The following is a 23,069-nucleotide window of genomic DNA, read 5'->3' as shown; positions in this document are numbered from 1 at the left end:
GGCAGACCCAGGCGCCAACCTCCCAGGTGCAGGTTTTCTAAAGTCAGTGGCTGCCACGGATATCAAGGGCCCATCCAGTCACAGATTTGCTACCACTCTACCCCAAGCCTCAGTTTCCCCCTCTGTAAATTGAGAGGCTCTTTCCTGATATACGTTCTATGATTTGATGATTTGTTCACATTTGAAATAGACCACAGTTTACAAACCATTCTTATCTGCTCTCACCTGGCTTCAAAAAAAAGCTTGAGAGGCAAAAAAAAAAAACAAAAAAAAACAAGCCTTGTTTCACATCATTTGTTATCACAGATAAACCAAGTCTCAGAGAGGCCAAATGACTTACCCAAGGCCACCTGAAAGAAACAGAACCTGAACTCCGGTTATCCAAGCCCAAATCCTCTGTGCTGTCCATGACACTGCCTTATTAGTCCCATCACCAACCAGCACAGGGCCACGCATGCAGCAGGCTCATAGGAATAACTGCCCACCAGCCGACTGCTATCCCGTGCCAGTGTGCAAAGCCACACTCTGTCCATCCCAAGAACTCTCAAAGCTGCAGCCAGCATCCCGGGCAGTGGGGAGGGCTGCCACCCCAGAGCCTGCTCTCTCAAACAGCCTTTTGTGACTGGGAGAGAAGGATCAGAGGAAAGCCTCAGACGGGGGCCCCAGGGAGCAGCTGTGCTTCTTAAGGTCAGAGGACCGTAAAACAGAAGTGAAATGTCAGGCGCTTCACCCAAACACACAAAGAGCGGGGGACACAAAGCCCGCCTCGGAGCTGTGCAAACAGCTGTCACCAGGAGGGGACAGGGAATTTGGAAGGCTGGGCCAACCTGGGTCAGACAGGATGTCCTGAGACCTATTCTCAAGATTCTTGCTGTGACCAGAGCCTGAGCCCTGCAGATGTTCAGACAACCACCACCACAAGGGGCTGGAGACCACCACCACCCACCCCCCCGCCGCCACCTCAACTGCAGACAGGCAGAGGGAGCTGCCACCCAGCAGAAACAAGCGACGGACTTCAAGTGGGAGCCACTGCTTGTTCAGCACTCAGCAAGCATCTGCTGGGCACCTCTCACAGGCTCCATGAACTAAGAATATGGCAGCAAACACCAAAGGCAAAGGTCCCCAGGAACCACCAGGCGCCACCCTGGAAGCAAGGCAGGGAATCAATTCTCCCAAGAACCCTCAGAGGTGGGAATGACTCCCTCCTTATTACCCATCAGGAAACTGAGGTCAGCAATCGCTTGCCACTTGGCCAAAGTCACACAGTCTATAAGAACCAAGATTCAACTTCAGCCTTTTCTGGGTAAGTGGCTTTCAAAGTTTAGACTAGACCCGCAACAAGGCAAATTTTACATTGAAAACCCAGGGCACATGTTTCCTTATAGGCACCCATAAATTGCTGAAAACAGAAGTTTCCCGAAACAATGCTATGTTTACTCTTTGCAATACAGAGTTTCTTTTTTTGTTTTGTTTTGTTTTGATTTTTTTGGTTGCGCTGCTCTGCTCGGCATGCAGGATCTTAGTTCCCTGACCAGGGATCGAACTCGTGCCCCCTGCAGTGGAAGTGCGGAGTCTTAACCACTGGACCGCCAGGGAAGCCCCAGAGTTTCTTTTCTTTTGTAATTGCCAGTTCGTGACCCACTAAGTTGACTTCACAAAGCACTAATGGGTCACAACTCACAGTTACCATTCACCACTTGTCCATCTCCATTAAAATGCATATTTAACATACTTGATCCCTGGGCAGGGATCAAACCCTTCTCGCTTCTCAAGGCCCAGAGCCTAGCTCACCACCCTCAGGATTTACTCAAAACTCTGCAACAGGCCCAAGGAGCAGGGGCAGCAGAAAGGGGGTGGAGATAAGGGCTCCTGCCCTCAGGAGCTTTCAATCTAGAAGAGGGAAAGGAAGAGATACAACCTGGACCCCCATCACTCTACTTCCAGGCAGCAAAGAGCAAATGAGTAAAAGTCACAGACTTCCCGGGGGGAAGACAGAAGAAAAGGTGGGTGTTCCCCTGGGGGTGGTCCTGGCAGGCCTGGTAGAGGCAGCCACATTCCAGGTTGGCATGTGCTCTACAGCAGGGCTGGAGCAAAAAACCCATCTCAAGTACCAAGGAGAAACACCAGGGACGGGTCAGAGGGGCTTGGGGAAGTTCCACATTCCCAGAGCAAGGGAAACGGCTACAAGAGGAGGGAACTGACACTGACTGAACACCACAGGCTGGTGCTGGCCAGGAGCGTCCACGCGTCAGCACTTCATCCTCACGAGCAGCGGGGCTGGTTTGGAGGCTGCATGTACGAACCCCACACCCAGTCACTCGCGGCTGCTTGAAGAAGGTGGATTCAAACCCAGGGGTCCAGAGTGCTAATCAACCAACAGGTGGGTCACGTATCCCAGGAGCACACCTCTCACACCAGCATCGTTCTGCTGCTGCGCCCCCTTTCGGCCATCAGAAAGCCAGGACTCATACCAGGCCTGAAATGAGATAATAAGAATGAGAGCACAGGGGGTTCCCTGGTGGTCTACTGGTTAGGATTCGGTGCTCTCACTGACGTGGCCTAGGTTCAATCCCTGGTCAGGGAACCGAGATCCTGCAAGCCGCGTGGCATGGCCAAAATTTAAAAAAAAAAAAAAAAGAACAATAGCACACGTTTATGGCACTTATGCTGTGCCAGATACAATATGTATTGTGTGTGTGCGCGCATGTGTGTGCGTGTTTAATGTGTGTGTGCGTGCATAAACTCATTTAATCCTTGTTAACAACCTCATGAGGCAGGTATACTTTATTAACCCCATTTTCCACCTGAGGAAACTGAAGCACAGAGAGGTTAATTAAGGTGCCCAAGTTCACACAGCTTGTAAGTGCAGCAAGACAGCATAAGGCAAAGGAAAGAGTTATGGAATCTGATACGGTTTACAGCTTTGAGTCCTACGGATGACTTCAGGTGGGGCATCTTTCCCCTCTGGGCCTCAGGGTACCTCCTTGTAAGACGTGACCTCCAATTCTACCACCTGCAACCCTGCTACTACACACACTACATTAAATACCCTTCCCGGCCACCACACGGGAATCGGGCTGTTTACCTACTCCCACGACCAGTCGTGATGCTCTGCATCCTGGTCTCTCCAAAGAGAAGGCTTTTTAAGCACACACAGCGCATCCTGGGCGGCATCTGTCTCCTCCACTGGACACAGAGCAGAGCGGGCACTCAGTAATTGGACTGAATCAACACCTCAAAACTTGGCAGTGTCTTCTGCTCCTGGTCTGGGGGCCAGCTGACCAAGGCCTCGGGCGCCCAGAAACAGCTTCCTATGGACGTGCGATGGCTGACACACCCCTTCCTCACCTTCTCCTTAAGGGCCCTTTTAGGGACTCCTCACTCAATCCAAAGGTCAAGTGAGGCCCGCGGCCGGCCAGGGCAACGTATGTACCAAAGAGGACAAAGACAAGACCCCAACTGCGGGGCTTTCAAGGCTGGTCATCCCTGCAAACATTGACACAGCACCGCCCTGCACAGGTAACCTTCCCTGGACAGTTTTCCACGCCTTTCTCAGTTACCCCCACAGTGGGCTGAGCAAGTACGACCCTTGTGCCCACCTTACAGTCAAGAGAACGGACCTTGAAAAGTGGCGACCCCCCGCAGCTGACAAGGGGTGTGAAGCCGAAATTTGCATCTAGGTTTCTGCACGTGCCAAGCTGCAAGCTCTTCCCATTCAGCAATGCGGAAGCCACACACGGGAGTGGGACAGGACCACTCTGTCCGACACAGATAAGGGGCACAGACGTCTCAGGGGAGCATTTATCAGTGCCAGCCTATGCCAGGACCGCCTGCTCTGGCCCTGGCAGGGGTCTGGGGGGTGGGGAGACAAGACACTGGTATTTGGGGGAGGACTCCATGACACATCAGAGGAGCCCAGGCACCGGAGGGCATCATCAGGAAATTAATGTATCCAGTTCCTAGGGTCAACTTGCTCTTCCAGAAAAACACGCTGTTATCTCCATCATATTAAAAGGTTCTGCGGAAAACTTTGGGGATATAAAAAGAGAGGAAACAAACTCACCAAGCACTGGCCACAGAGAGACAACCATTTCACATATATAATCCAACTTAACCCTCACAACAAACCCATAAAGGATTCACCATTTCCCCGTTTTACAGATGGGGAAACCAAGGCTCCAAAAGTCCACCCTTTCAGGAGATGACAGAGCAGGAACTGGAACTCAGGTGTGCATCCCAGCCACCAGTCAGAACCCAAACCCTTCAAAATCCAGAGGATTCACGGCCCAAGGGGGGAAAAAAAAAGCATAACATGGGAGAGAAACATTCCTAAAACTCAGCTTGCCAAGGCTACAAAAAACCCCATTAACCTGGCGAATCAAAAACAAACAATCATTATTGTCTATTTGTTGTAAGCTCCCAGCAACATGTATTAAAGAAGTTTATGTGAATCGTCTAATGCACTTGTGCCGTGGTCAGAATTATTACCAAACTAAAAAAGATTGATTTTTCTAAATACTCTAAACCCCAGACACTATTATAAAGGCTACAGCTAGTGTAACATTTCTGTTATCTTGGCTGACAGGCCCTCAAGCACACACACCTCCCCTCCACCGCTCCCTCTTAAGCTCACACACACTCTCACCCACAGAGGCGGGAAGGTCAAGAGAAGGGGCGAGGAGGTTCTGGCTCGAGGTCCCCGCTACAGAAGCAGCTTGCCTTGGAAAATCGAGCTGGGTGTCTCCCAGCTCCCTCAGAGCGGAGAATGGCACACAGCTAACTCTTGGTCCAAGTCTGCAAAGGCTTAGCTAACAAAGATGGCATTATGCACAGACTGGAGCACACGGCTGGTCTTGGAGTTCAAATGAAGTGACCACTGCCAAAAACTTTGTTTGGGTCCCCCCTGCTCCCCCCGCCCCACCTCCCGTCTTGAAATAAAGGGCAAGGATTTGCAATTTGGGGTCTTGCCGCCACTTGAAACCCATTAAGATGGCCACACTGCCCGGGTTCTGGCAAAAAAGCAATTCCAGTTACTCATTTAGTGTTTAATTAGCTACCGATAGAGGAGGCTGGCAGCCTCTGGGGTTAAGAGGAGCTGCAGCAAACAGGGTGGGAGCCCGAAGAAAGGCCACAACACACAGTCTGAGCTCCAATGGGGGGGAGGGGGGAGGGGGGAGAAACAACCGTGTGTATGTTTTGTTTTTATAATCTGCCACACAAGGGTGCCAAGGGTCAGAGCCAAAGGCAACGCCGTGAACTTGCCAGGACCTCTGGGCAGATAGCTAGGCCGGCTTATCGCGGGGGAAAGCATGCCCCCAGCTCCTCAGAGCCCAGCTGCGGCCTTCTCCTCCCGCTCCTGCCCACGCTGCCACCCTCTCACACCCCTGCCCCCAAAGGGTTCTGGCAGGCGGGGACGCTCCCTGCCTGGCAGGAACCTTAGCTCGGCACATCCAAGGAGAGCCCTCTCAAATATCACTTTGCTATTTCAAACCCACCAAGGACGCTGGACCCCTGCCACACAGCCACAAATACCTCAGCTCCCGTCCACGCCCAGGACTCTGGGGCGCTTTCCGACTTTAACCAACCCGCCTGGAGACACAGGCTCACAGCTGGGAGTGGAGGGGGGTCAGCTGAGTCCTGCTGGGGGGAGCACAGGGGTAAGAGAGCCAGCCCCACTGAGGCTGACCTGAAAGGGACCGCAGGTCTTCAGAGCAGGGAAACTGAGGCCCACGACTCGCCAAGGTCATGGGACTCCACATCCACTTGGCACCCCACATTCTTCACTGGGGATCACAGAGGGGACAGCAGCCATGAACCTCCTGAAATCATGTACAAAGTCTCCCCAGTGGGGATACATGCATTTTCTGGAAGGAAAGGCCATAGATTTTACCACATTTTCCCTGCCAAAAGAGCCACCGCACCATAACAAACCCCCTTCTCGGAGGCCAGGTCCCACCTCTGCCAGTGACTCTGCAATTCATCTCTCAGGGGCTTCAGTTTAATTCTCTGCTAAATTTATTTCTTCAGTGACTATACATGGGCACACTTTGGGTCAAATGATAATATCTTCCCTCTGTTTTGCAGGAATTCTGTATCAAATGAGGGTTGTCAAAAGCTCAGAGGTGGAATTTGGAAGAGTGGGGTCTAGTCCCAGCTCTGCCACCTCCTGGCTACATGCCCTCAGACAAGCCATCTAAACTCTAGGACTCAGTTTCCCCATCTGTAAAATGGGGGTGAGATTAAATAATAAAAACTGACCAACAGGCAGCTGTGAAGCCAAACCACAACCATGTACTGAAAAAGCGTTTTGAAAAGTACAGCAATGTGAGGGTCACTGCTCTCCAGCACCTTCAACTCAGAGGCACTGAGCTAGTAGGCGGGACTGTCCACTCCACAAAAGGCCAGGACCAGACAGACGTCGGCATCTAAGAGAACCCAAGGGGACCCAAGGGCTTCACCAGAGAACCTCTGCTCTGGCCGGAGGGGAACAGCAAGGAAACCACAGGCAGGGTCCCTGCGCGCCTCCTCCCATGGCCTCTGGGCTCTTCTGACTTCAGGTAAACCAATTTCTCAGAAAAGTACATTCTGGGTACCAAACCCTGCATCGCTCTTCATTACGTGTGGTCCACATCAGGGTGCTCCGGCTTATGCACAATGAGCCAAGCAAACTGAAGTTTCCAGGTGTGTGGAGGAAAATAGACTGTGACTCAAATAAAAACTCACCAATTCAAAGAAAATTTAAACCCCCTCTCCGTTGAGTCACCTGGTTCATTCCCGGCCCTGTAGCCTGGCTTGGACTGACCCACCACCAGGAAGGGGAGACCACTTGCCAGGAACACAAATTCATTTCTCTAGGAGAGCTGAGACCAGGATCTTCCCGGATGAGGACCTTCCCAGCCCCACAGGAGTCCCTCCTCACCCATGCCCCACACACACTCACTACTCACTACCCACTGAGGCCCAGGCGGGTATACCTGAGCTGCACGGACAAACCATGAGAATCTTTGAATCTCCTTGATTGAAAACAGAAGGCCAGTTACCGCATGCTCTTATTTACACTCCACTTTATCTTCTAAAAAGGAATTAAGGTAACTAGTCAACCCACATTAAAATCACCTGGCTCAAGATGACCCAGCAAAAACGAGTCACTAAAAGAACATCTTCCAATATTCTACTGGCTATCCAAATTACCAAAATGCCCAGAAATGAGTATTTTTTCTTACCCATAGTTCCTTAACACCTTCATTCATTTAGCATGCGTGCCTACTATGTGCAAGGTATTGTGGGAGCTACAGAAATGAATAGCTCTTAGACGAATGGTCTCTGGCATGGAAAAAATGCATAAGCTGTGGTTAGAAAGACAAACGTGAATGAGAAGTTAGCAGGAATAGGTGCAAACTGGTGACATTTGCCATGGACCTGTGCGGCCAAGTCTTGGCAGTGTTAGGAACACAGATTCTGGAGTCAGTTATGACCTGAGTTTGGATCCTAATTCTTACAACTATGATAACCTCTCTGTGCCTCAGTTTCTTCATCTGCAAAATGGAGTTAGCAACATGTCTTCTCTCCCAGGGCCACTGGCAGCTTGAAATGAGAGCCTGAACCTAGAGTGCCCAGCACAGGGGTCCAGCACATGGAAAGCCACCAACAAAGGTTTTGTACAGGTGGTTTGTATAGACACTGAGATGAAGGAGTGATCAGAGTGTACAGCAAACTATCACCAAAGTCCTCCACAAAGCAGCTGAAAAGTGGACAGGATGTGATGGATAAGAGAGGCATTCACCCCAGACAAAAGGAGGGGAATCCAAAAAGAGGCTTCAGCAATAACTCTAGCAAGAAAGATGAGTGTGAACAAGATAGTAGCCATGAGAATCGAAAGAACACATGAAAATTTGAGGAGGACAAAGAGAAAAAAGGGTTCCTTTTCTTCATTTTCTTAAATATTTTTTCATTTTCCCATTGCTTCTCCTTCACCCCTGCAACTCAATACCCGCCCCCCCTTAACTCCTTCACAATAGAGACGTTCCCTCCCCATCCCCATTCATCACTCCATCCCTCCTTTCACATAACCTGACTCTCAGGCCACATGACACCAAGTGGATCCCAATCCAGGAGAAAGGGTTTTGATCCCAAGATCTGTGAATCCTGGGCCTCAGTCACTGTGACTTCAGCTCTTGGTAGCTTCTTCTAAATGTCTACACCAACCTCAGCAATCTCTACACAATTCTGCTGCCCTTCCTCAGCAAATTACTGAAAGAAAACCCATGCAAACTTTCACTACCACCATACTGTTCCAACATGGCGGACCAAACCACAAATTGCCAAAGAGAGTCTCACGTTATGTACTAGAGAGCCAAACTTAGTTAAAAATTATTAACTTCTCTGAAAGATAGCACAGACATCCTATATCAAGAGAGTGACTGGAAATAGGCACGTCCCCCGCCCCACTCTAAAATGAAACCATTTGCATAGCTGTCAAATACAGGCCACACAGGAATTGGCCGTCCACAAGTTAAAACACACACACACACACGATTTTTACTAGGTAGAAAAGTCAAATTCACCAACTATTTTTATACGGCTAATGTAACTCTTAGCCTCTACCCCAGGAAACCCTGTGATCATCACCACCGATTTTCCCAGAAGAACCACATCACAAGTGAACCAGCCCTCTCACCTTTTACTACTAAAAGTTCACCAGGCCATAAGTACCATTCAGCAGCTTCTCTTTTTCAACCCTGGAGAGGGCACAAGAACTGGTCAATTTCCTCAGCATTCCACTCCAAGGGTATTAACCTTACAGTCATAGCAAAATTTCATCGCACTGAATATTCTCAAAACCAGGGAGCCCCCAGGGGAGTCTCTAAGTCCTCATATTACAAGGAGAAATTTTTACCAGAAAGATACTTGTGGCATGGGATCTGACCACTTGTGAAACTCAACCAAATGGGTTCTGGTCTCCCAGGCCAGTTTCAAACTGCATGCAGGGGATGCAGATGGCCTGGCCAAGTGGGTGGGCTCTGATGACATTCAAAAAACCAACTTCCATGCCCTAGAGCTTTGGGACCATTTCTTCCCACCTCATGCAGAAGTGCAAAATCCAATAAATCACCTCTTAAGTGCACATGTGTGTGCACACATACAGGCACACACACACACTTAACCTTCTACAAGACCAACAGGAAGCAAAGGAGGCTGGGAAGATCTTCAGACACTTCCCCTTCCATCCCCCCCCAGAAGATCCTAACCTGTTCCATCTGATCATAAGTCTGACTCCACCCCAACTGGAGTCCAATTTTTTTTTTTTAAGGGGACCTTGGTGGGATATGGACATGTGGCAGACATCTCTCTTATAAGCATTTCATTAATCTTAAGAAACTCACCCAGAGAGAATGAATGATAGAGTAGAAAGCACTACAATGTGATGAAACTATCTTTACAAGAACATTTTCAACACAGGTTTATGGACCAGCCAAGGACCTCAAAGTACACACTGTCTTAATGGACACAACACAAGCCCCCCCCATAAACACACACACACACCCCCCTTCAAAAACATAATTTGGAAGATCGCTCCCTGGAAAGTAACCTAAGAATCTATTTCACCAAATTCTCACTCAAACACGCCTTCTACTCCAAAACAGAAGTTTCATATTTACTTTTTATTTTTCTTGGTTGTGGTCAACTTCTTCATAAACCAGCACCAAAGAGGCTCAGCCCCACCATCCTCCCAGGTGACTGCCCAATCAGAACATAAACCCCACATGGTTGAGCCCTGCAAAACGCCATTTAATTCTCCAGATAGGTATCTACACTCTTCTGCATAATTATAACATTATGAAATACCATTCACCAAGTTAGACCGCTGCTGGAGGAGAGTATGGGGCGAGGGCAGCAGGGAGGTGGGCAGGACAAAAAGAAAGGCAAGGAGAAAACAAAGACCACTGCCAGTCGGCTGTATACTTGCTTTTGGTACTAAAGAAGTTCGAGTTATCCAACCCTGCAATTATCGCCAGGATTAAAAATTTGTTACTCACGTAATCATGAAAGGCTTTTGCTTCACTTGAATGTTCACAAGTGTCTCGCCTTTCAGGAGCTGCACAGTAAAGGTCCCAAAATACGCTGCAAGTTGAAAAATAAAATAAGATCAGGTTACTAATTATTACTTGTGTGCCCAACAGCAAGTGTACAATGCACGGTGCTAACAGCACCACGTCTCCCCAAGGCTCAATCCCACCTTCCCAGCCTTCATTGGGCATACTCAGCCTAACAACAAAATGGACCCAACCTCTTCTGACAGCCTGGCATTTGTACTAAGAGTAACAGATCTCATCCATCAGACACCTACTATGTGCTGGATGCCTCACGCCCATGACACTGCCTGTAACTGCCATAGCGCTGTAAGGTAGGTGATTTTATCCCCATGCTATACATGGGGCAACTGAAGCTCAAGCAGGTTAGTGTAACCCACCCACTGATGCCCAGATGGGACAGACAGGAATCTGGATGAGAATCCATGCCTGTCTCATCTGTGCTCCTGTTACCACCTCCCACCTCCACCCAAAATGGCTGCATTTCATAAAAAGGTTAAATTGTCAAAGTCAGGACTATGACTCATATGCACAGCAAACTGGGTGACTCTGGCAATAAAGGGAATCTACAGGTTCTTAATCCCAGAGCCCACACCCCCATCTCCTGCCAGCTCACCCGACTCTCAACCAGGCCCTCCCCCAAGGTAATATAGAAACCATTCCTCCCCTGCCCACCAAAGAACATATATCAATTAGCCAAAGGTTATGTTATGGATAACCAAGTATCTCGTTCTTTCACGTTGAAACAGAGCCCTCCTCAGACAACCACCTGCCCAGCAAAAGGAAGGGGGTGGATTTCCCTGCCTAACCCCCCTCCATAATTCTTGTACGGTCACCCCAACACTTTGCATTATGTGAAAACAGACATACAAATCCTCTGTCAACCAGTAAAACCCTATACAAACACAGGGTAGTCACCGGTATCAACAAGGGGCCTTAGAAACCCTCTCCAGGTTGGGAGCCCAAGGCCCAGGGATAGGAACCCGCTTGAAGGGTAAAATGTGCACCAGAGCGGAAGTCTATGACTACCAGACCAGTGCTCCTGTCACCATCACAAACAGCCAGCACAGAAGAAACCATCTCAACTGCCAGCTCTGCCAGTCACCAGGCAAGCACCTCACTCCAGGTGCGTGAAGAACGCAGCCTGGCCCTCTTCAGATCAGCTCCACCACTTCCTGCCACCCCAAAAGCCACGGTCGGTGTCAAATCACAGAGCCACCACTGCCTGAGCCCAGCATGACACACTCTTAGTTCCCGGAGCTGAGATAAGGCTGGAGAAGTTGCGGGGGATTAAGGATAGAACAGGATAATCGGGGACTTCTGCTGACTGCAGAGGGAGGCTCAAGAACATTTCTTTCTGTGCTCTGAGGCTGCACACATCTGACTAACTTCCTCCACACACTAAAAATTTCTAACACTACAAACTCCCCAGTCCCTTCTGAGTAACTTTTACTCAAAAGCCTAAATTTCTGCAAAATCCACGATGGACAGACCCGCCAGCTCCAACCCCACACTCCTCTCCAAAAACCGCCCCAGAAAACCTACCACCCACTCCTACAGACAGAATCCTTACACCACACCGAATGCCTCCAACTCCGCAGTTCCGAGGTTGGCAAAAGCAATTAAAACCTCATTTTCTCCGTGCAAGTTAGAACAGACACTTCATCCCCATGCATTTCAAAGACACTTGAAACAGTTACCCCAGCGAGCTGGCGGTCAGGTAAACGCACTAAGATCCCAAGACAGGGCACTCCGTTTTCCTGAACTTCACCAAAATATCAAAAGCAACTCTGCTCTCTTTTCCTTTTGAAAAGGATGTCAAAGACTCCACCAATCGGTCCCACAAAACACCCAAGTCTTACACTCACAGCAACTCCTTCCCGCTGACCCTAAGCCTCCCTCCTGCGGGCTGCAAACCGGGAGCAGACCGGCGGTGGTCCCACCCGGACAGGGCCCAGGGGCCTGGGAGAGGGTCAGAGACAAGAGAGAGCCCCCATCTACCAACTACAGGCACTCTGCCAGATTCTCAGTAAAACGAAACTTGGTGGTTTTAGGGATACTTAGAGTGGTGGTGGCGGGGGGTGGGGGGGGGGAGAGGAGGTCCAGTCAGTCTAAATCAGTATCTTTAAAGGAAGTGGCAGCCCCTTCTTACTCTTTCTCAGGGTGCCTAGAAAAGGTCCCCATGGATTTCTCTCTCAAGGTTTGGAGCTCACAGAAAAAAAAGGAAGGGGCAGGCCAGTTGTAAAACAGACCTGGTACCCCTCCACCCGCCCCACCCCCACTCCCTCTAATTAAAGCAACGTGCAGAATTGACAAAAACCCATGCAGGTTTTTTTCCCAAGCCCATGCCTAGCGCCTCAGAGTGAGATGTAAAATTAAGGAGTTTCTATCCAAACACCAGGCACGATTACTAGGGTTCTCAACAGTGGGCAAAGAGGAGGCAGAAACTTAGGCACCGACCTCGTCTGCCCTTTTCCTCCTTTGCCAGTCCTGAGGGCCCCGCGGCACCCTGCTCTATGCAACGCTGGGGACTAAGGCATGGAGGGACCCGCTCCAGACCACCCATCTTTGTTCACTTGGAGCTGGGGGCTCAGAACGAAACAAACACACACACAAAACTATCACACAAACTTACCACCACCACGAGTGCAAAAACCCAGGCGGTTCTCCCAACGTGATGTTTTTTTCCCATCGAATCTAGAAAGGAGAGAGCAGAGACAGCTTAGAGGAGCAGAGAAAAGGGGTGAGCTAGGGGCTTCCCAGAGTCAAAAGGCTGTGAAGACCAACTAACAATAAATGCCAAAAGGTGATAAAAATTCAAAATGGTGGCCACAGTGGCTGCTCCAGAAAACAAAGGCTTTAAGAATAGTGAGGAGGAGGAGTGTCAAGAAATTGGATGATGGGGGGAGTTCCACTCACCTCCGACAAGAAGGTCTGTGCAGATTTCTGTGCTCCTACGTGCAGTAAATATTCGTAGACGTATAAAGCTAACCTGGAAAGTGGGTAGCGGGCACAGAGAGAGAGAGGGAAGGCGTCAGACCACACCGGGTGCAAGCTCCTGGACCTTGCCAGCCGGCCTCCAAGCCTGTCCTCCAACCCTGTCCGTGCTGTCCCATTGTGGCCCCGACCAGAGGTGAGCAGCTAGCTCGGTCCTGCCTAGGGCCACGGGTGCCAGCAGTTAGGAGGTGGGTATCAGGAAACGCGTTTACTTCAAGCCGCGGAGGCTGGAGAACAGCCCCCGAACTTGAACTTCCAAGTACTGTCGGGACCAAATCCACCTAGGTCTCTCAAACTCGCAAGTCACCCGACCCCCGAGCCTCGCTCCTTTTCCCGATCCATTCCTTGCCACCGACCCACCCTCTCCCCACGTTTGAGAGTCCGGGGAGACTCAGTCCTGGACTCTGGGGTGCTCCGCGAGCTCTGGAGAGGGCAGCAAAGCGCCGCCCTCACTACCTCCCCCCAAAACAACTGTCCCCCAAGCCTAGGGCCAAGCCGGCGCCGCCGTCCCTGCCCAGCCCGGCGCCCCGGAGGGCGCGGGGCCGGCAGCGAGGCCAAGGGCAGGGAAGGGAGAGCGCTCCCGGCCGAACAAAGCCCCCGGCACGCACTCCTCACGCCGCGGGCGGACAAAAGGAGCCTTCGGGGCTACAGAAGCCACGCGCCCCCTGCCCGCGCCCGGTGGGCAAAGTGCCGTCACCGCGGTGAGCGCCCCGGCTGGAGCGAGCGCCCAGGCTCGCTCGCGGGACCTCGTCCACCCCTCACCGCGGGCCCCCGCGCCCGGCACGCCCCAAGGCCACCAAGTGCCCCCTCCCCCGGCGGCGCCCCCAGACGCCCCAACCTCCGCCGGCTCCCAACAATGGGCTCTCCCACGCCGCCCGCCGCGGCCTCGGGAAGGGGCCAAGCAGGCGGCGCCGGGGCCCGGGGCTCAGCAGCCCCCGCCCGCCCACCTGCCTCCCACCACCCGCCCGCAGCCCGGCAGCGGCGCGGCCGCCACTTGGAAAATAGGGCTTACTTTTCCCGAGCCTGCCCGTCCGAGGGCACCGCCGAGCCTTTGCCTTTGGCAAACATGGTTTGCAGAGAAGAGGGCGCCCAGCCTCGCCGCCGCCGCCGCCGCCGCCGCCGCTACCGCTCCGGCTGCTCCCGAGCTGCCCCCTCGCTCCCGGCCCCCTCCCCGGCGTTCGCTCGCTCACTCGCTCGCGCTCTCCTCGCCGCGCTCCCCTCCCTCCCCCCAAGGCGCTGGCTCCGCGCTCTTTCCAGCTGTCAAAGCGTCAGCCCCGGCCGCGGCCCCATCGCCCTGGAACTCCTCCCGCGCCGGCTCGGCCTGGGGTGCCGGTGCCGCCGCCGCCGCCGCTCTCCCGCCGGCCCGGCTGCCCACTGGCTCGCTCGCGCGCCCGCCCGGCTCCGCCTGCGCCTCCCTCAGCGCCTCCGGCACCACCGCCGCCGCCGCCGCCGCCGCCGCCGCCGCCGCTGGTCTACTTGGAGCTCAACCGAACGTGGCTACCCGGGCGAGGGAGCAAGGCGGGCGTCAACGTCCCGCGATTGATAGGCGCCTCGGCCAATCGGCGCGCGGGGGCGGGGCCGGGGCGGCCCGGGAGGGACGCCCTGTCAGGGCCCGACCGCGGCAGTCCCCGCTGCGGCCGCCACTGAGGAGCCGCTATCCCTGCTCTTGCGGGCCAACTTGGGGGGATGTCCGGGGGCGCGAGCCTCTGTTTTCTCTAGATGTGGGGAGGGGACACGAATCGGGACAGGGGAGCTCTAGTCCCCCGGCCCCCGCGAGAAGGGGGTCCGACGGGCGCTCTCCACGGCGTGGACCGCTGGGGAGCGGGGGGGCGCTGCGGCGTAGTTGGAGGGGAGGGGGCGCGGACCCCTGAGCGGAGCACCGCTGGCTCCCCCCGCCACGTCCCTTTCCCTTATCTGCCCCTCACCTCCCCCAGCCTCAGTCCTGCGCCAGCCCAGCTCTTATCTCCCCCTCCCCCTCGCCTGCCCTCCCCTTGGGCTCCGACCTCGGCCCCCTCCCCAGACTCCCACTCGTCCCCCCCCCTTTGGCCGCCCCGCCCCCGGTCCTCCCTCTCGCCCAGTCTGGCTTCGGAGCGCCGGGCCCGGGGCTCCACGCTGAGAACTGGGCGGCTCGAGCCGGCGCCGAGGCGCGAGGCTGCTCCTTTACTAGATCATTAAAATACTTTGGAAAACCCCAAAGTGGAGTCGCGCGAAAATGGCCCTTGGACTGCTTTGGGGAGCCTGGGGGTAGGGACTGAGGACTTTGGCTAAGAGAACGGAGAGTGATTGCTCCCAAATTTCCAAGGTCTGCCCGCCCTAGCAAGTTAGCCCCTCGGCTTCTCCACGAGAGATGGTGCCATTCCGGGGTAGGGGGGCGTCACCTGGGCGCCCCGCTACGCGGAATGCGCGCCACAGAAATCTGCGAACTTCAAATTAATGGAGCTAAATTGGGGAGCGGGGGACGAGAGTCAGGCGTGGGGGGAGGGGAAGCTTCCATTGTCAGTGACCCAGGTGTACAATGGGAAATTGGGGGGGGGGGCTGGCAGAGTGACCCAGCTATTTGCTGCTGACTCCTTTCTGCCCACGGCGAGAACCCGAGGACACACTGAGTGTCCCTCATTAGAGACTCTTTAAGACGAGAAACCAGCCAAACGGGAAGACGCCCCCATTTTCAGACTGTTTTTAGAGCGCGGTTCTCTTTAAATGTGATAAAACACTGTCGGCACTGTCTCTTTAAAAGAGTCAAGCAGAAAAAGCTGTGTAAGCGCTGATTGGCTGCCTGTTTGGATACATCTTTAGGGGAGCCTTGAAACTGTTAGCCTAGGTTGATTTTTTTTTTTTTTTTTTTTTAACAGCGCTGTTCCAATAAACAAGTAACGCCCCTCCCCCTAACATGCCTCGCACCAAACAATTAAAGGATAGGTCAGTGTCCTGGGGAAACACGTTTCAAGTAGGAAAACTCAGAACTAGATTCAACAAAATCAAGTATAATTCACTACCATTAAAGTTTGCTTATTTTGATTTGTCGAAGAGAGAAAAAGGGGCTTTAAAAAGAAATGCCCCGCAGCAAACGGATCTGCATTGGTTCAGGAAGGAGACTCTGCGTGCATTTTTGGAATAATGTTCTGCTCAGTGTAGCAGCCTCCCTAAATTAGAATACAGCCAGGCCCTACCGACGCTTCTGGACGCACTGTGTTCTCTGTTGGGACCTAGCGCTGGAAGGGGAAGGTTGCAGAAAAAGGAAAACAGTGAACCCTAGTCTCTGGTTGTCTGTGCTAGCTCCCAGTTTAAAGGTTGTTTTGTGAATGAGAGAAGCATGGAGGTTGGGAGGGAGTTGAAATACAACGATAGGGGAGAGAAGGAAATAATTACAGTTATTTTTTTCCCCCAGGCGGTTTAATTTAATAGGGCTAACTTAAGGTACCTTAGAGCCCACACTAATTAAATTGGCCTGCTCATACCCTTCCCCTGGACTTCTATTTTTGATGGGCTAGGAATGGCCAGGAATGGCTTGTCAACAGACTGACTCACAAGAAGCCTGACTCATCTTGGGTCTGCAAGGTCCACAAATTATGAGTGTCATGAGTGTGGGTTAGGTCCCAGCTAAAGGAAAACACTGCCCTTCTCTGGCCCTACTGCATCACAGTCTCTACCAAGTTGGCCATGCTGTGTCAGAGTTAGGGCTGCAGCACAGGTATATCTGTTTGTGCATCATTTTCCTCATCTGTCAAATGGGAAGGGGGATCTTTAATATCTCTTGAGAGTCTGATGTTCTATGTTGCTAAGATTTCCTTTCTATGGTTTTCTTTCCCCACACCCCACCCTGAAAAAAGGACGAGCACCTCCTTTCAGAGCAGGTGTGGCATGCATTTGGGGAACCTGTGCCAGGCTCTCTGTCCTTGTGGTCTTCCCTTTGCTGGGGCTTGACACAGAATGTTGGTAGGTTCATGGTGGACCAAAAAGAGATAGTGGGAGGGCCCAGGCAGAGCGAGAAGGGAGGGTGCCATAACCTCCCAGCCTGCTGGAGAGAGGGGAGCTGATGGGTTCCCAGGAAGTAGGACCACTGAGCAGCCCCAACTAGGTGTGCAGTTGCTAGCACAATGATCCAAAATGCAGTCAGATCAGAAGCAAACACCCTACCCCAGAATGGCACTTTCTCTGGAGAAGCCGAGGGACTAACTTGATAGGCGGGCAGACCTGGGAAATTTGGGCGCAGTCGCTCTCTCTTTGCTTACCCCAAGTCCCCCATCCATTCCCCCAGGCTATCTTTCCCCACTAGATCCCCCAATCCCCACCTTCCCCACCCCCCCACACACATCTTCTGGCCCGGAGTGCCTCCCACCCCAGCCCCCTTCTTTGCTCATTCTTTAAGGCTTGCATCCCCTCCAATGCCTCCTCCATAAAAACCTCCCGGCTTTTCACTCCTGGAGTAAAACCCATCCCTCTAACCCTCTGCTTGGTCTCACTTTGCTTGAACCTCCAGAATAGCTCTCCATTCATTCTGCCCATTGTTGTGGCCATTTGTTTACTGTCTGTCTCCCCAGCCAGAGGTGGTTGGGGGGCTGGGAGGGCAGGAACTAACTCTGAGTCATCTGTGTGTCTCCAGCACCCAGCACAGGTTCAGTACTTGTGTGCAGTTAGCACTCAATGTACGCACCAGGGGCTACGGGGAACAAGAAAGGAAAAAGTGAGCTCATCCCCAAAGTAGCTCTGGGACAGGTAAGGAAATAAGAAATGCACACCAACAACAATAAGATTAGATAAGGCCACACCCCCAGCTCAGCCCCACCGCCTAAACTATAGCAGCTTGCAACTACTGTACTTTCAGTTCCCAGAATACACCAAGCTATTTTACACATCCACCCTATACTCATTCTTTCTTCCTCTCCCTCTCTCTCTCTATTCCTCCCTCCCTCCCTTCTTCCCTCTTTCCTTCCCTTCCTTTTTTTTCTCTTAGGACATGTTTATTGGGCATCTACAATGTACCAAGCACTGTTCTAGGCACTGGGTAATAATCTAAGGCAGAAATCCTTACGCCATGTTGCTTACACTGGTGTGAAATCCTCTGCCCTAAAGGCTCTTCCTGTGACAGACTTCTAATATTCTAAAATCCAGCCTGGGAAAGCCTTCCCAGGAAGCCATCTCTGGGCTCCTGGTCTGGGCTAGGGATCCCCTGGTGGCCCCTCTGCCTCTCCCTGACCATGACCTATTGCTGTTGGCCTCTGTGCATGGGTGTGGTCCTGTGTGCATTTCCCCCCAGGGAATGTGAGCGCCTCTCCTCTGGGTCAGGGAATGATCATCATTCACCTGTGGACCTCCAGTGCACAGCAACAGTGGTGAAAGGAACAGAACAAGTGAGTAACTGAGTGACCAGAATGTGGAGGGACAGGCAGGTGGGGTGGAAGAGGGGAAGGAGAGGTGAATTACAAGCTTAGGCTAAGATGACCACTCCTTCACTTAGGTGCCAGAAACTGGGGGGGGCAGAAATCCTGGGCTCTGGGATCAGGTTGGCGGGGGCCAGGCCTCCAGAAGGTGGCACTTAAAGGAATGAGGCTTCAGGCCCATGGGCTCAACCCAGGAGGTTGTGCTTGCCAAGAATGCCAGAGGAACCCTTTTCCTCTCCCTGGTTTGCAGCTCTGTTTCTGTGTTCCCCACAGCTGCTGGGAGTCTGGGGGCTGCTGCACTGTCCTCCACACCCCGCCCAGGGACGTTCGAATGGATGCTGAGCATGCAGCCCATCCCCTTCCTCCCCGCTGGGTCCTGGGATTTTGAGGAGGCACCTCGGGTCAATACCTTGGGTTACTCTGCCCAGGGAGACTCAGGCCCAGGCTGGTCAGCCCCAGTTTTAGCAGAAGTTTCTTCAAGGGCGTCGGGGGCTTCCATGGGAGGAGTGCAAAATCCAGGGCCTGGAGACTTGGCTTCAGCCTGGCTCAGGGCCTCGCTGGTGGACCTTGGGTAGATGATATTCTCTCTCTGAGTCTGTCTGTGAAATGAGGATGTTAAATGAGGGAACTGATGGGGAAATCACTTGCTGGGCTGTCCGTCAGTGTTGGCGGAGCCCACGGTTCTGACACCCCTGGACAATGGAGAGTCACTACTGTGAAGGTTGTGTGGAGGCTCCGAGGAGGTAGTAATTGGGGTAACATTTTGTAACTTGAAAAAGATGATTACTCCTGATGTTATTAGCATAGCAGAGCCAGCAAACAGAGAGGTTCTCAGGAAGAAGGAAGAGGATTTAAGTTTAAAATCAAATGTGTTTTTACATCTTCTGATGACGCCTTCTGATGTCCTGAGCCACCTTGTAGCAAAATGGGTTTTAGGCAATTTCTTGGACGGGTTTAGTTCTGTCTAGAAAGTATCTACTATGTGCTGAGCCCTGAGCCAGGGACACTGGGAAGTACAAAAATATACAAAGCAAGTTCATGCCAGGGGTGGCTAGGGCGAGGACGCTGACACTCTGCCCCTTCCCCGGTTCCTGCTACACCTCCCTCACCTCCTGTCCAGAGTGCCCCAGCCTGGAGTTCATTCTCGTGAATTCAAGAAGGCTCCACGGAGGGTCTAGGTCCAGCTGAAGAGTGTGGTAGGTAACGGTCGTCAGCACAAGGGTCATTTCGTCCCTGGGAAGGGACGGCCCTCGCCGGCGGTGATGGTGGTTAGTAAGATGAACAAAGATGCGCAGATGAGAGCAACGATTAACCAAAAGTTGATAGAAACTGGAGAAAGAGAATGCCTCAAAGAGTTGCTGAGAGCTAAATTAATTGAATGTGGCTGGAAGGATCAGTTGAAGGCACACTGTAAAGAGGTCATTAAAGAAAAAGGACTAGAACACGTTACTGTTGATGACTTGGTGGCTGAAATCACACCAAAAGGCAGAGCCCTGGTACCTGGCAGTGTAAAGAAGGAGCTCCTACAAAGAATAAGAACATTCCTTGCTCAGCATGCTAGCCTTTAAGATTGAATTAGAGGGCTTCCCTGGTGGCGCAGTGGTTGAGAATCCGCCTGCCAATGCAGGGGACACAGGTTCGAGCCCTGGTCCAGGAAGATCCCACATGCCGCGGAGCAACTAAGCCCGTGCACCACAACTACTGAGCCTGAGCTCTAGAGCCCGCGAGCCACAACTACTGAAGCCTGCGCGTCTAGAGCCTGTGCTCCTCAACGAGAGAAGCCACCGCAATGAGAAGCCCGCGCACCGCAACGAAGAGTAGCCCCTGCTCGCTGCAACTAGAGAAAGCCTGCGCGCAGCAGCGAAGACCCAACGCAGCCAAAAATAAATAAATAAATTTAAAAAAAAAAGATTGAATTAGATTGTGTTGTTTTGTGGTTTTATTTCTGAAAGTAAAACTGTGTCCAGTCCCGTGACAGGGTTCCTCCTTGCCTCCTCTACCCTGCCTTGGACCAGCATGCCTCTGTTTTCACTCACCTGCCATACCTTTGCTCCTGCTATTCCCTTTGCCTGGGACACTTTCCCCCAGATCAAGGCTTCCCTCATTCCTTTACTGCCTGTAGGTCCTTGATCAAACATCACTGGAACCCTCCCTAATGCACCTCTGTGGAATGGCTCCCGCCCCCCCTCCTTATCCTGTTCTATTTTTCTCCATAGCAACCATTACCACCTGACATATGTTTGTTTATCTTTTTCTTACCTATTTCCCTCATTAGAATTTAAGCACTGTGCATGGGAGTTTTATCCCCACTTTTAGAACAGGTTCTCAATAAAAATGTGTTAAATGTTGAATAAAATAATTCACTTAACAAACGCTTCCTGAACATCTGGCATGGGCTGGGCATCATGGTAGGTGCTGAGAATACAGTGGTGAATAAGATGATCGTGGTCTCCTCCTGGAGCTTACAGCCCAGCCGGAAAGACAGGGTTAATTCCATAGGCACACAGGTAAACACGTTCTGACAAACTGTGCCAAGTAGAGGATGATCCCATGGGGGAAGGGTTAGTAGTCAGGGAGACCTTCTCTGTGGAGGTGACGTTTGAATTCTAAAGGCTGTGTGAGAGTGAACCACCAAAGGGAGAATGTTCCAGGCTGGGAAGGGAAGTCTCTGCAGCAGAGAGGAGCCTGCCAGGTGGAGTTATTGATAGCTAGTCCTCGTGGCAGGAGCAGAATGCCCAGCCGTTCAGCAGATGTCTCTTGCCATGGTATCAGAGAATCCCCGGAGCAGAAAACAAGAGCTCTTTCCCACAACTGAGGGGAGGTACTGCGAGGTAATACTTCAGGAAGCGAGGCAATGGCTGGAGTCAAAATGGGCTGACCACTTTCACACCCATCATGATGCCTGTTATAGAAGAAGGAAGAAAAAGAAAATAACAACTGTTGGCAAGCATGCAGGGAAATTGGAACCCTTGAGCACTGTTGGTGGGAATGTAAAACTGTGCAGCCACTATGGAAAACAGTATGGTGATTCCTCAAAAAATTGCACACAGAATTACCATATGACCCACCAATTCCACCTCCAGATATATACCCAAAAGAATTGAAAGCAGGACTCAAACAGACATTTTTACACCAATGATCATAGCAGCATTATTCACAATAGCTAAAAGATGGAAACAACTCAAATGTCCATCAACAGATGAACAGAAAAACAAAATGTGGTATATCCAATCAATGGAATATTATTCAGCCTTGAAAAAGTAATACAAAATCTTACACATGCTACAACATGGATGAACCTTGAAGACATTATGCTGTGTGAAATAAGCAGACACAAAAGGACAAATGTATGAATTCACTCATATGAGGTACCTATAGTAGTCAAAATCATAAACATGGAAACTAGAACTATGGTTGCCAGGGTTGGCGGAGGAGGGATGGGAGTTGTTCTCTAATGGGTACAGAGTTTTATTTGGGGAAGATGAAAAATTTCTGGTGATGATGATTACACAACAATATGAATATACTTAATGCCACTAAACTGTACACTTAAAATGGTTAAAATTGGCAAATACTATGTTATGTATATTTACCACAATGAAAAAAAATAGAGAGGAAAAAAACTGGGCTGAGAGCTATGAGGCAGGGCACAAGAGGGGTCCAATACAAGATATCATGAGGCCTCAAAAGGGGCACCGAAAAAGGGTGGAGGCGGGACTTCCCTGGTGGCACAGTGGTTAAGAATCTGCCTGCAGTGACATGGGTTCAGTCCCTGGTCGGGGAAGATCCCACATGCTGCGGAGCAGCAAAGCCCGTGCTCCACAACTACTGAGCCCACGCACCGCAGCTACTGAAGCCTGTGCACCTAGAGCCCGTGCTCCGCAACGAGCAGCCACTGCAATGAGAAGCCCTCGCACCGCAACGAAGAGTAGCCCCCGCTCGCCACAACTAGAGAAATCCCTCGAGCAGCAGCGAAGACCCCAACGCAGGCAAAAAAAAAAAAAAAAAAAAAAAAAAATGGTGGGAGGCATTTAAACTAGCCCAGTGTGTGTGTGTGTGTGTGTGTGTGTGTGTGTGGAGGGGGGGGTGAAGTGGGAGGTGGTCAGAGAAAGCTGTCTGGAGGGAGCCAAGGTTGAGTGGGGGTTAGGCAGTGGGGGCAGGTGTAGGATGTGTTTCGGACAGAAGGGACGACATTCATTAACTCATTCAGCTGACGCTGGACCATTCAGGGCCTTGGGTGTCACGCTAAGAAGTTTGGTCTTTGTCCTGCCGGCAGGGGCTTTAACCAGGGGGTGACCTATTTGTGCTTCAGAAAGAGCCCTCAGGGGGCCATTGTGGAAGAGCCACGCATGGAATGCAGTGAGGGACCCAGCAGCAGCTGCGGTGAGGGGTGCTGGGCCAGTGAGGTAGAGAGAAGCTGATGGATGGGAATCTCCTGGGCTCGGTAGCTGACAGGATGTGAGGGTGCTAAAGATGACTCCTATGCTTCTGGCGTGGGTGACGGGGCTGCCAGTCAGGGAGTCCAGGTGGGGGAGCAGGTCTGTGGGTGGGGAGTATGAAGAGGTCAGTCTTGGATGTGATGAGTTTGAAAAGCCCATTG

The 23,069-nt window shown here is 51.9% G+C and overlaps 2 protein-coding genes across 3 annotated transcripts in view; one reads left to right on the top strand and one right to left on the bottom strand.

Annotated features, from left to right (window-relative positions):
* Positions 1 to 14,517, bottom strand: part of SSBP3 (single stranded DNA binding protein 3) — a 163,461-nt gene extending 148,944 nt beyond the window's left edge. The window contains exons 1-4 of one of the 2 annotated variants that reach the window (XM_061184179.1): positions 14,101 to 14,517; positions 13,011 to 13,083; positions 12,727 to 12,788; positions 10,038 to 10,122 (exon numbers count right to left, since the gene is read on the bottom strand). In XM_061184179.1, the coding sequence (XP_061040162.1) occupies positions 10,038 to 10,122; positions 12,727 to 12,788; positions 13,011 to 13,083; positions 14,101 to 14,156 (276 nt within the window). In that variant the 5' untranslated portion in view covers positions 14,157 to 14,517. The remainder of the gene's footprint in view (positions 1 to 10,037; positions 10,123 to 12,726; positions 12,789 to 13,010; positions 13,084 to 14,100) is intronic. The other variant, XM_061184180.1, reaches the window with a different exon arrangement.
* Positions 14,518 to 19,710: 5,193 nt separating this feature from the next.
* LOC133088560 (transcription and mRNA export factor ENY2-like) lies at positions 19,711 to 20,037 on the top strand. Its single transcript, XM_061186549.1, has one exon. The coding sequence runs from the start codon at positions 19,732 to 19,734 to the stop codon at positions 20,035 to 20,037; it is 306 nt and encodes a 101-aa protein (XP_061042532.1). The 5' UTR covers positions 19,711 to 19,731.
* Positions 20,038 to 23,069: the final 3,032 nt, after the last annotated feature.

Source organism: Eubalaena glacialis, chromosome 3 (assembly GCF_028564815.1).
Source record: "Eubalaena glacialis isolate mEubGla1 chromosome 3, mEubGla1.1.hap2.+ XY, whole genome shotgun sequence".
NCBI classification, from domain to species: Eukaryota; Metazoa; Chordata; class Mammalia; order Artiodactyla; family Balaenidae; genus Eubalaena; species Eubalaena glacialis.
Note: the sequence above shows the minus strand (reverse complement) of the source record. Positions and strands in the feature narration are given on the sequence as shown.

Bases quoted from the DNA above. Each gene is read 5' to 3' on its own strand.
- LOC133088560 (XM_061186549.1), top strand. From the start codon at position 19,732: ATGGTGGTTAGTAAGATGAACAAAGATGCGCAGATGAGAGCAACGATT.